The 13,640-nt window shown below is 40.1% G+C and overlaps 1 protein-coding gene across 2 annotated transcripts; it reads right to left on the bottom strand.

Annotated features, from left to right (window-relative positions):
* Positions 1-304: 304 nt before the first annotated feature.
* MAT2B (methionine adenosyltransferase 2 non-catalytic beta subunit) lies at positions 305-13,263 on the bottom strand. 2 transcript variants are annotated; one of them, XM_090289731.1, is made up of 7 exons: positions 13,044-13,263; positions 6,870-7,064; positions 5,411-5,525; positions 5,081-5,233; positions 3,397-3,590; positions 1,611-1,724; positions 305-1,232 (listed from the first exon to the last, which is right to left on the bottom strand). In XM_090289731.1, exons 1-7 carry the CDS (start codon positions 13,071-13,073, stop codon positions 1,062-1,064), a joined length of 972 nt encoding a protein of 323 aa, XP_090145857.1. In that variant the 5' UTR covers positions 13,074-13,263; the 3' UTR covers positions 305-1,061. The 2 variants fall into 2 exon arrangements, with proteins under 2 accessions (XP_090145857.1, XP_090145856.1); XM_090289730.1 differs by lacking the exon at positions 13,044-13,263 and adding an exon at positions 11,055-11,222.
* Between the last annotated feature and the right edge of the window lie 377 nt (positions 13,264-13,640).

Raw genomic sequence — 13,640 nt, 5'->3', positions numbered from 1 at the left:
AGAGGGAACATTCTGTGTAAATACGTAACAAGATTACACTGGTTTTAGTTAAAGAACAGCCGACTGACACAAGATTCATTATCTGTAACATTCTAGGTCTCAAGTGGTGAGTTCACCCGTGTTCCTTTTTATCATTTTGTATCTCAATAGATTAACTATATTCTCTTGTATGCATCAGATATTACATGATAAGAATGCAATTTTTAAAAATGCAAGCCACAAAATAAATGACTTGGTTTAAATGGTTGGTCCTTACATTAAAAAAAAAAAAAAAAAAAAACAGTAAATACAAGAGAACGAAACATTACCATGCCAGCAGTACATATTTATTATTATTCTATGAACGGTCAAAAGACGTACAAGGCCCATTATTAGTAGTATAACCACACATATGAAATATCGTTTAGTGACATGGAGTGAAAAAGACAGTTTTATATATATTTAAAAATTACAGACACAGTCTCTCAAGTGTTCACCATATGCTGCTGCAAAGGCAGGCAGCATCGAGCCGCAGGAGCTCCAACATACATCACGTGGAAATATCTCAAGCATAAAAACTACTTAAGATGCAAAAATAAAGTTTCTTTCTTCAGACATTTTGATCTGGGCTCAAGCAAAGCAAACAATGAAAAATGATTTTCATACTATTTAACACTTCAAAACAGAAAAGGGTCCAAGTTGCAAGAGCCCCGAAACTGTAGGGGCCAGAGGAATAAACAATGCATTTCATTCCCCCTCCCCCGCCAAAAGAAGTCTACAGTATACCTGTTTCATCCTGGCTCTCAAATATTGAAGAATCATGATCTACTATACTCAAAACAGCAAGTTAAGCCAGAACAAACAAAATGATAAAAAAAGAAACATCATTACTTCAAACGAGGCATTATTGACCTTAGTTTCTTTACATAATTTCACTAGTGCAAGAACATCGTTTACCTGAAAGATCATGAAGTCACAATTAAAGAGCACTTATACAAAACTATTTCCTTTTTGTCTTTAAAAAGTGCCACATACTCTATCATAAAAAAAGAAAAAGAAAAAGAAAAAAGACAACACATACACTAGTGAAAGACTGTCTGTCTCCATCTCTTATCAATGAGGAAAGGCCAGAGCGATTCTTTGATTCCAATTCGAAAAGGCGTTCTCTGGCCAATCCCCAGGGTCTCCAATTTGGAGCAGTCAAGCTGAGCATTTCTTGGACGTTGTGCTCCTAAGACAGGGCTGTCAGTTATCTTTAAAGAAAAATAAAAACAAAAATCAAAATTAAATGAAAGGCTGTATGTTGAGGTTTTTATACTCTCTACTTCACTTTGCCCTCAGTGCAAGAAATCTGATTTGATCCCTGGAAAGATCTTTTTAAAAAGGCTGCCACGATCAAGACAGTGTTTTTTCTATAAACATCACCAATACTGATGGGCTTCTTTAGACACAACAGTTTAGAAAAAAGTGACAATATGAATCGCCAACATACAAGCAAAGGTCAATGTGATCGATACTGGAAAATCAAGTTACCAATAGTTCCAAAGCAGCAAGAAGTGCATTGGACAACACACACTACAGTGAGGGTTCTGGGACTTCGCAAAGGGAGGTCTGAAACGCCGCGTACTCACCGGCCGTAAGTGGCTGCTGGGGAGGTTGAAGGCGTCCGCGATCGCACACGCCATCTCGTACTTCGTCATCTGCTCGTTGCCAGACCAGTGAAAAGTCCCTTTAATGGATGGATCCTGACAAGGACACAAAGTTTCAAAATAGGTTCAACTTTTCGAGTTGAGTGGAGTGGTAGGTTTGATAAGAAAGGTAATTTAAAAGGCTCAGGAATTAAAATGCAACCCTCCTTTCTAAAATTCTGTCCACGTGATATCTAAAATCAAGCCCTACATATATTCCTAGCTAACATGGAATGCAAGTTCTAAAATTTAGCGTTGAGAATTTTTAAAAATAAAAACATAAATGACTCCATTTTATTCAGCAGGAATCCCAAAATTTGCAGATTTATTTCTCAATCTTCAACTGAGGACACGCTTATTGATTTTAGAGAGGGGAAGGAAGGGAGAAAGAGAAACACTGATCGCTTGCCTGTCTTACGTGCCTTTACCAGGGACTGAACCCACAACCTAGGTATGAGCCCTGACTGGGAATCGAACTCATGACCTTATGGTTTACAGGATGATGCGCCAACCAAGTGAGCCACACCAGCCAGGGAGATTACAGATTTTTCTGGAAACATCACCCAATTTAATTAGTATTTGTAATTATCCTAAGAAGCTAAAAACAAAACTTAATAGAACGATTTTCAAGATGAGCCAATTAGCCAATAACATCCTGAAATATTGTTATAATACCCATTTAAGATATATACAAATTTTTTTTTAATTATTTTTATTTTTGGTTTTTCAATTACAGTTGTCCCCTTTTCCCCCAATTTCTCTCCCCCACCCAACCCACCTGTATAAATTTTATGTATTAAAAAAGTATATTCATACTATTAGGAATATTCTAAAATAAATCAGTCTCTAATCTTTTTATGGATATTCTATTTAGCTCCAACATTTTCAAATGTTCCTATTCAAATATCTAAAAACAAAAAAACAAAACACATTTTTTTCTTTGGTGAATATCATATAACAGAGAAATTCTATTCAGACCAGCGGACATTATTTTTAAAGTGGCTGAAATTATAAATTCCTATCCAGATTCTTCTTTGATATTACATAGATCTTAAACAAATTAACTCCTTAAAAGACTTCAGGAGAGCCCGGATGGGGTGGCTGTTGGCTGGAGCATCAACCTGTGCACCAAAGGTTGAGGGTTCAATACCCGTTCAGTGCAAATGCGGGAGGAACCCGATCAATGTTTCTCACATTGATGGTTCTCTATCTCTTTCCCTTCCTTTCTCTCTAAAATCAAAACATATTCTCAGGTGAGGATTTAAAAAAAAAATACACTCGGAGATTAGTTGAAAAATATAAGTTTTCAGTAGAAGAATGGCAGATGGGGTCTGTAATATTTGAGAAATACACGTAAACATGAAGGTATGATATTTTTATTATTCATAAATATAACCAACTACCTGTAAACTCTTTGCTTGGTCTCCTTGTAGTCTGAAAAAGAGCGCTTTATAAATTCAGTACAACATAGGAAACATAGTCAAAATATTAATAACTATGTGCAGTGCCAGTTGAGTACTGGAAAGATCAAGGGGATCACATTGTAAAGTGCATGATTTTTCTAACAACGATGCTCTACGCCTGAAGCTAATACAAACACTGAATGTAAACTGTTAACTGAGAGTAATAAAATAGTATAAAATAAGAATAAAGCTCTTTAACTTTCACTCCTTATCGGGATTTTTACTGAGATGAAGTGAGACAAGCTTCCTCCCTACAGGACTCTCACCAGCATTCTCTTCTCGGCTAACTGGCGACACACAGCGGCCACGTCTTTGACATGCGTGGGGAACCTCTGCTGCCAGTGGTCCATGTTGGCCGACTTGTTGCTGAACTGCACCTTATCGAACATGATAGTCACAGCACTTTCTTCAAGCTTTTCAACTTCTCCATACAGAACAGGAATTCGCAAAACAGCAGCCCCTACAGGTGAAGAAAAGCAGGTAACATCTGAAAGCTGACTGGTTCTTAAGTCTTGATGTAAGACAAAAGCATGTGGAGTGAAACAATACCGTAAAAAACGTGCAGTAGACCAAAATGACAGAGCTCACCTGGAAGGGTGCCCATTTAACAAATGTGATACTGAGTGTTTTTAAATGTCCTCTCGTTTGGGTTATTTTTACATATAATTTCTTCATTATTGTGATCATTAAAAATAAAACTGATTATGACAACTAAATGCAATGGGTAATCCTTGATTGGATCTGAGATTAAAAAATAAGTGCAGTAAAGGACATTATTGGGACAACCGGGAAAGTGCCTACACAGAGTATAAATGATATTACAATAACGTTAAATTTCCTGAGTGTGAGAACTACACTGTAATTATGTAAAGAACATCCTTGTTAGAAGATACACAGGAAATTATTTCAGGGTAAAATTCAACTAATTCTTAATGAGTACAGAAAAAAACTATGTACAAAATACATGTGGCAAAACATTAACAATTGGTGAATCTATATAAAGGATATGTGAATATTCACCACATAATTCCTGAAATCACTGATTAAAGAATTATGAGGTATTTAGATTTTATGTTGGTCCCTAATGAGGGGTAATAACAAACTAGATAATTAACGCTTTAATGGAAAATCAAACACTTTTTAAATTAAGTTATGGGACAGCCACATATATATATTCAAGGATAACTTCTGCAAGATATTTTACAATACAAAAAAAAATGAAAAACGAAATGTCTATTAGTGTGGTACCTATACTAGGGGGTGCTTCTCAAAGATGCAGTACAGTCTAAAGCAGCAGTTTTAGCGCAAGGCATCATTAAATCAAGTGCTATGTGGCAACTGATAGGAAAATGACATCCAAGTGACGGTTCCATTTGTACTGAAATGTAGTTATGTCGGGGGGGAAACAGATTACGAAATAACATGCAAACATTTAAAAACATTCACAAAAAGTGCTTCAATAATAACTACATTTGGTGCTTCTCTCTGAGGCAGCATTGTAACTTTCACTCTTTACAATTTTAAATTTAAAAAAATTTTTTTCAAGGAGGGTATATACTTTTTATAACCAGCACATATATATGCGCGTATATATATGTATGTATATACAAACACACATAGAAGAAAAACCACACAAATAACAGAACACCCCAACCTAAGAGAAATGATATGGACTTATTTTTTGGAATTAGACTACAAACATTTGTACTATCTAATTCATTTTCTATAAATAATGATATTTACATATGTGATGATACTGGAAACTATCTGGAAGGGTTCACGAATTCTTCAAGACTTCTAAAATTATTATTTCTTTTTTCTTATTAGCTACATTCTTTAATATTTCTTTAATTATTTGTTCTTTGGCTATTTTTTAAAATACACAGACACACACACACACCCCCCATAAACACAGAAAGGAATCCTCCAAGCAGAAGACTGTTGTCTTACCTAGATTGTTCTCCAGGACAGCCTTTTCTCCTTCTAATTTTGTTTTGCCATACAGATTTAGGGGACTTGGTATGTCTTCCTCTCTATAAGGAGGATTTGTTCCATCAAATACATAATCTGAGCTAATATAGATTAGAAATGCTCCAATTGCAGCTACAATAAAAAAACAACAATCTATTAAATATATAACATTTACTCTTCATTGGAATTTGTAACAGCTTATGCAACACATATAGAAATTAATCTTATAAGCAATCTACAAAAACTTTAATCTTCACACACTTAGCAATCATTTAATATTTTATTAAGATTTAATGAATTCGTCATTACCTGCTTCCTTTGCTAAATTCCCAGAAGCATCCACATTAAGCTGAGCAGCAGCATCTGGCTGATTTTCTACAACATCTGGCCTTCTCTCTGCTGCACAATGTACTATGACATGAGGCTGGAAGTTAAACATTGATTTTTAACACAAAAAAAGAATAAAACAGAGCACGAGAGCCTTCCAACAGCAAATTAATTCACAGCAAAAGTGTTAGGTCAACATTCTTTTAACTAAACAATCACTGTATTTTGTCACGCTTCCCTTTTTCAAGATTCGAACTTTCTTAAAAATGTATGTAGGCTCTGAAAACGAAAGATCAACTTAGTAATCCCTAGGCAAAACCAGACAAACCCCTGTGTCAACAACTGTATTACGTTTTTTTCGAAGTGTGTGTGTGCATATATACATACATATATTTTATTGTTTTTCAATTACAGTTGTCCCAACAACTGTTATTTCTAAGTCAAAATAAGCTTCACAGGAGAAAAAAAACTATCACTTGTGTGATTAATACGACCTACACATTAATAAATCTATGTTAAAGGGAAAGGAACATCAATTACAAATCAAATTCATAAATTCAAATCTTTGACCATTCGTTTAAAGAAAATCACCTATTATAACAATTAAGATTCCCAGTTGAGCATGTAGTGTACCACCTCCATGCTAAGCACCGTGCAAGGAGCAAGGATTTCACTAACGTAGTGGAAAAGACAGATAAGTAGAGAAACTGTTCCAGGATCAGTTGATGTCAAGACAGAGGAATGGAGAGGGTCCTCTGCAGAGGAGAGGCACCTGCTGCCCCCCAGAGGAGCTGAGCCAGAGCAAAGGTTTGGGAAAACACAGGCAGGCAGAGCTAACCTGCCCACATACCACGTTTGCTCCTTCTCCACAACTGTTTGAGGAAGCACGATCGTTGCTGCTTCCCAGCTTGATTGTGCGCAATCTGGGTGCTCCTTAAAATGCAGCCCTGCTCCCATGACCGACTTAATTAAAATCTCTGGGACGGACGCCTAGGAATGAGTTTCCCAGAAGATTTTGATGCAGGTGTCACTTGGTCCATATTTTTAGAAAAAACGTAAACTCTCAATTTGATTAGAGTTTACCAGAACCTGAATTCTTCTGTAACCTGACTGTGGCCACGGCCATAAGATACTTACCCTCTCTGAGCCTCTGTCATCTCTAACATAGAAAAAGTGTCTACTTTGCAGTGTTGCAAGGTTTACAGATAATATTTTAAAAATAGTTGCATAGAAAGCGGTATTTAGAATACTTCAGAAACATTAAGCTTTTTATAAAATGCTTCATATTCTGTCTCTTGGCAACCTAATGATTTTAAGAACTGCACATGTTTAAAAAAAACAAAAAAAGTGTGCACTATTGCTGCCTAATAGGTTAGAGCTGAAGTACAGTAACTTTCTTGAGAGCAAGAACATTTTCTATATCATCCAGACTAAGCCATACCTGAAAATCATAAATGATGTGATGAACTGCATTAGAATCCAATAGATTAACATGTTCAAATTTTGGTCTTGCTCTTCTAAAGCCACAGCCAACAGCATGCCAATTATTCTGCTGAAATTCTTTGTACACAGCTCTGCCGAGAAGCCCAGTGGCGCCGGTAATCAGAACCCGCCTACTGGGGACATTAACATCCTCCTAAAAGGTGAAGAGGGAAGAAAAAGAATTATTTACTTTGAAAATATTCTCTCAACAAAATTAGTCATCATCATCATTCAGTAATTCTTCAAGAAGTTTTCTTCATGTCCCATATCTATTAGCAAATTCTTAAGTTAGAACAAAGATCAAACTGCATTGGTAACCACATCACGTAAGAAGTTTTAATAATCTTGCCCAAGGCAAAAACAAAACAAAACCTAAGATAATACTACAAGGAATTAGCTACTCAAAATCATGATGTCCAAATGAGTAATAAACAGCAACTTTAATTATGTTCTTCATCTTATAAAATCCAGTTAAGTTTATGCTTATTTTATGGCCTGATGAAATATTGGGCTAATTCCACCAATATGTTCTCAAGTTGACATTCTTGGTTTCCAGTTTTTAATCCCAAATTTTCTTTCAAATCTCACTGATTTATCATGTTTTGATAGGTCCAAGTGAAGAGAATTCACATTCCATAGGAATTTATATAAAGAAATAATAAATTTGATTCTTATGGCACTAATATTCTAAGTTTAAAAACTCTAAATTTACATGGGCCAGCTAAATTAATAAATACAGATACAGAGGATAAGAAGAAAAAAAAAGCCAACTATAATATTTTAAACTATGTGCTGCAATTGTGAAAAATAAAAAATTCCTTACACATTAAAATTAAAAGGAAGTACTATTTAGGAAATAAAACCAAGACATGTTTCCTTCCAAAACCTTGTAATAAAGTCAACAGTTACTATTAAAAACCAAACAAACAAGTTTTATTAAATTTTATCATCTTGAAGCTTTTTATTTCAAAGTTTTGTTAGTCACCTAAATCTGAGCTGTCAAACCTAAATACACATACAGTAACCAAAGACTTTTGCCTTAGTTCAGCTGAATAATTTAGCAGGTTATACATTTTTAAAAAGAGCCCTGGCTGGTGTGGCTCAGTGGACTGAGCACCAATTTGTAAACCAAAGGGTTGCTGGGTTCAATTCCCAGTCCTGGCACATGCCTGGGTTGCAGGCCAGGTCCCCCGTTGGGGGCGCAGGGGAGGCAACCACACATTGATGTTTTTGTCCCTCTCTTTCCCTGCTCTCTAGAAATAAATAAAATCTTTTAAAAAAGAACTAAAGGTTGGGGGGGGGGGGGCGGGGACGAAGGAAGGGAGGGAGGGAGGGAGGAAGGGAGGGGAGGGAGGAAGGGAGGGGAGGGAGGGAGGGAGGAAGGAAGGAAGGGAGGAAGGAAGGGAGGAAGGAAGGAAGGAAGGAAGGAAGGAAGGAAGGAAGGAAGGAAGGAAGGAAGGAAGGGCCACCAAAATCAGTATTCTCATCCGAGGAAGAACCTGAAACAAAAGCGCTAATGGACACAATATAAATTTTTTTTTTTAATCTTTATGGGCGCTTTATTCAGAAGTTCCACCATCTGAAAAGATGGCAGGTTTGTACCCCAACAGATCATCTTCAATTCCATTATGAATGGATGGACCCTTTTAATAAGGAGAAGAAAAGTGTAGGCAAGGCATTTGGAATCCAAGGAAGAAGTTAATCAGGTAAAAGCTGCCGCATTCTTTCATTTGTGCCCTGGGCGGTGGTCACCCTGCAGTACAATGGCTCAGATTCCGTCTTGATTGTTTGCAGTCCTGAGGCAGAAAGGGGAAACTGCTTAAAGGTAAATTCTTAAAAGATATACATTTTCCCCCTTAGTTCAACTGATTTCAAGACATTTTAAAAGTGGAATGAAAATCCATCTAGGCTTTCTGGTGTGAAACTTAGCTCAAAGCCAATTGGTCTATGAAAATAAGGATTTCGGCCAGCAAACTATTTTCTTTAACTTTTGGCAAGAAAATACTTCTGCAAAGTGAAGAACCTGAAGTCTAGAGATGCGAAAGGGGTTGCCCACAATAAAAGGGAAAGGTTAAGACCAGAACTTGGTCCTCTGGCTTTCAGTTATTATCCATTTAAGTAACTTTTACTCATTTTTAGGCTCTCTTGAGTCACAGTGAGCACCCTGTCACCAGGATAGCGGCCAAAACAAGATTTTTCCATGTGGATTGCAAGTGTATTTGGTGGCTGGCAAATAAAATATGCAACACTCTTAAAATTAAAAGATACGAAGCAAAAATAACTCCTCCATGTTTCTATATATAAACAGAACTCTTACCTAAAGCTTTTGAAAACATACTATTTTGAGTTTTTTTCTTTTTAAAAGAGAAGACATATTCGTCTGAAAATTACTTTGGACCATTACTCTACAAATTTAGTTCTGCGAAACACGGGGCTGTCTGAGCACCCCGAGGAATGCAGAACGGAAGGAAAAAAATCCTGCCTCTCGTTGATCCAAACCACCACCTCGAGTCGAAAATACTGTGCGCGCCTGGAAAGCCCATTTTCTCAATTTTTATTATTTTATGAGTAAATTCTAATCCAACATCGATTTAGGTATGCTCTGCACTTATTTCTCTTATGGAATAAATTCTTAGATGGACAGAATTCAGTAACATCAGTTGACCAGACTGACCAACAAAAATGCCTGAAAAATTATAAACATCTACAAAGAAATGTAGAACGCTTTTATTATGCTACCTAATCCAACAGTACGAAACCGTATAGGTAATAAAAGATCAAGAGCTCTTTCGGAATGACCCAAAACAGGGCTGCGACAGTGATTTCTCACTTAACGCACACGTGCACTAAACATGTCCTAGAAAAAGCAGCATAAAAAAAAAAATCCCTAATACTTCTTTCGTCGATCCTCACAAGCTTCCCCCCTCCACGGACAGCTTGGAAGAGACACATCCCCGGACTGGAAGCAACTTTTCCAAGACGCCGCCGAGCGCTTCTGGGGCACCGGCCTAGCGCCCGTCACCCCCGCGCGCGCCCCGGCCCGGATCGGTACCAGCAACCACCCGCCCGCTTCTCCGACGCGAGCTAAAGCCAGTCCGCACGCGCAGGAGTGACCTTTAACGCTGCAGGTTTTAGCAGCAAACGCGTCCCAAGCTTTCGGCTGTCGCACCGTCAGCGAAGGGAACCCTATTTTCATTCGTCTACTCAGCTCCGGGGACAGGTCCGATACGCACGCACACGCGCAAACCAACAACAGGTACCGTCCCCGGCGCTGTCCGGGGCACACGGGAACCGCACAGGTGTCCACAGCCCATCTCGCCTGAGGTCGCCCCCCGCCCCAAATCGCGAAGTTTCGTGAAAACTCTAAATATGCTACATTGTGGAGGCGTTAAACGCTGGCATTATCCTTTCCCATCCGTAAGACATAAGAGGTCTGGGCGTTACGCGTCTTCCCGAGCCCAGCCCTAGATCCATCCTGCGGGCTGACGAACGATCGCCGGGCAGCCTCGGGCAGAACAGAAGCAGGGGGGCGGGGGCGACGGTCCCCAGCCCGGCAGAGGCCTTCCTGTACGCACCCATCGCCGTGGTTCGGAGCCCCCAAGAGACCTGTATTTGAACCCCGGCTCCCAACGCATGTAATGAACTTGCACGAGGGCTATGCCCCGCAAGCCTCAATTTTCTCAGCTGTAAAAAGGGGCCCCAAAGAATCTCCTTACGAAGAGGACAGGGCATAACCACCGCTGTCTTGTATGAACGAAGATGTCGGTAATCTCCAATAGCGTTATTTCTGAAAAAAACACCTTTCCCCTCCTTGCTACGAGACATGAAGGGGTAAGACCCAGGGATAGGAACATCGGACGCCTAAGAAATGAAGAATCAAAACCGACATAGCTCTAAAGACCGGTCTCCATCCTCGGGAGGGGGGACTCCGGGAAACCCAACCTCCCGAAGTCCTGCTGCAGGGGCTGGAAAACACTAAAGGTTGTGCGCCGAGGTAAACAAACTCGATGGCGCCGCCTTGGCCCCCCTCGGCTCCGAAGGTGGCGCTGAGGGAGCCGACCGGGCTCCGACTCAGGCGAGGCGCGCCTGGAAACCCAATGCCTTGCATCCCGGTGCCCACGAGACCCCAGGACGGTTCCTTCACCTCCACCAGCCGGCAGGTCCCCGGAGCAAAGTGGATGGAGAGCTCCTTCTCCCGCCCCACCATGCCGGCCGTCTTCTCGTCGCTGCTGTAGGGACCCGCCACTTCCTCCACCTCAGGATCGCACTGAGCTGCGGCTCTGTTGCCCTCGATCCGCCTGCCCCGGGTCTGAGTAGCTTCGCTCACCACTTCCGGCTTCCGCCGCCAAGGCCGCGCCCATTGATTGGCGAAGCTGCGACCCTGCCCCAGAAAGGGGGCGGGCACACTCGGGGAGCTCTCAGCCCACGCGCCAACTCTTAAAGGGATACGCAAAACAAAGGCCTTGGCCTCAGGCAGTGAACACGTTTTACTTGGGGGGCGGGGAGCTCTTTTATTTTTTTGTACGTTTGTCCCCTGCTTTTTTCCCTCGACTAGGGATTGGGTTGCCAAGAATTTTAACTTTGCAGACTGTATGTAATGCATAGTAATTAACTGGGTTACCCCAGAAACTAATACGAAATAGTAGTGTATGTATACTGTAACTGAACAATAAAATGGAAAAAAAATCAACTAGGCACGTGATTTATAAAGTAGGATAAAACATTTTAAAGTCATGGGTGAGGGGCGGTGAGGCCAGAGGGAGAAATCACCATAGACATATATCTCTAGAGCATTAGGAGAGTATTTTGAGAGCTTTAGAAAGAGACAATGAAGAAAAACAAAAGTGTTGGCATTTCGAGTCATTACCACCTCAGGCGCCCAACTGTCTTTCTGGGATGCTAAAAAGTAGGATCAAAGGTTGAAGAAGGAACCGAGGGGAAAGAGCCTGAACCACCTTATCACGTTATTACCTGTGAAACTCAAGAAAAAACAAAACAGAACAAAATAAAAAACAGTATAGACCGCGCAGGGTTCGCCAGTGTCTCATGCGACAGTCCGAGTGCGCTTGTCCAGACACGCAGAACACCCAGACCTTCGACAGAGCCTCACCAACGGGACTGCTGCTTGGGTCTTTCTAAAGAGACCTGATTTTCAAAATCCTTTTTGGGTTTAGAGCCTAATCAGTCTTTTTCAAAAGTCCCGTGCCTTTCCCTCCTACCCAACCCCAACCAGAACTCCTTCCTGTCCTTGGGCCAGTAATGGAAGAACGCCCGATTTCTGCTTTAATCCGGACTGTCTGATTAAATAATTAGCATTATTTAGCAAGTCCCTGAGAGCACTGCCCCAGCCCTAAAACTGCCAGATCTTCAGACAACAAAGAAAAGGGGGGTGAGGATGGGGAAGAAGCTTCGAGAACCTCTTAATTCTCCCTTTTAAACAATGGAACTTTTTAAAAAGTCTCTTGTTGCAACGTGATGCAATTTATGAAAAAAATAAGTATTCAATGCGAAGATTTAAGGGCAAGCACATGTAATCAGCATTTCGATTCTCAGAGAAGCCTTGTCTAGAATAAGGAACACAAAGTTTACTGCATTTTAGAATCTGGTTTGATACTTGTAGGTAAAATATGGTATATAGTTCTAGAGGCATACGTGCGTGAATGGTTTTTAATCATTCTCTTTAAAGACGAAAGTTTCTGTGTGAATAAAAACGCCACCATTATATAGGCATTATCCAAGTTCATGCTGTGGCTAAGTCTATAAATTTAAAGGCACCAACGTGGAGCTAAAAGTTATTTTGGCAGATTCAATTCGCACCAAGACAAAGGCTGGTGCACGTACTGTAGATAAAATCCTCTTTTGTACAGAATCTTCACCTACATCATTGCATTCAATCTGAAAGATCGAACTGCTGTCTGCTCTACATTTTATTTTTGTCAATTCATGAGACTGCGCTGAGTTCGCCATACAGGGTCAATCATTAAAGCTGGTTTATTCTTTCATGTTCCAAAGTTATAGGTTTTAAAGAACTGAATGACACTCATTCATTCTCGCGTTTGGCAGACGGTCACCGGGATGATTTAAAGAAACTCTAACTCCAGAATGCTTCATTTCCTGAACCGCTAGCTCTTACCTGCTCCATGTTCTCCGGCATTTCAGGCATGCTTCCAAAATGATCTCAGGAAAACAGATTTGGGGTGAGTTTCAGCCTCTGCCTCCTCTCGCTGGGTCTTTGTTCTTCTGGCAGAGATCGCAGGCAGGGAAAACGTGAGCCTCTCAGCTTCGCCCCGACCTTTTAAATTAGCATTTTGATGCCAATCCCAGAATCTCGTGCAGCTTTCAACATTGCAGTAAACTGGCAGCTGATTCCCCGTGGCAGTCTTGAAAATACCCAATGAGAAGTTTCCTGTTTAATTGCCAGACTAGTGAGGGTGTATTAGCAAAACCATTGGCAGAACCAATTCATTTTTAAAAGAAAACAGGCACAAAACGTTCCTGCGAAGACTTGTTGCAATTTTCTCTTGCAGAAGAAAAAGCAAGAGCCAGCATTTGATAAGCACGCAGACCTGTTCTGAAATATTTTATTTATTCAGTTATGCCTCATTACGACAGAATCTACTCAGTAGAGTTTTCCAGTGCTTTTCCCAGTGTTTTTAAATTAACTATTACAAGGGCCAGTAAAAGGCACCTGGTAACAAACAGCAGGCAGAAATTAAAATGCAACAGGTCA

The sequence above is a fragment of the Furipterus horrens genome, unplaced genomic scaffold, assembly GCF_987537825.1.
Source record: "Furipterus horrens unplaced genomic scaffold, mFurHor1.1.pri manual_scaffold_10, whole genome shotgun sequence".
NCBI classification, from domain to species: Eukaryota; Metazoa; Chordata; class Mammalia; order Chiroptera; family Furipteridae; genus Furipterus; species Furipterus horrens.
The sequence above is the reverse complement of the archived record's forward strand: the minus strand, read 5'-3'. Positions and strand labels throughout refer to the sequence as shown.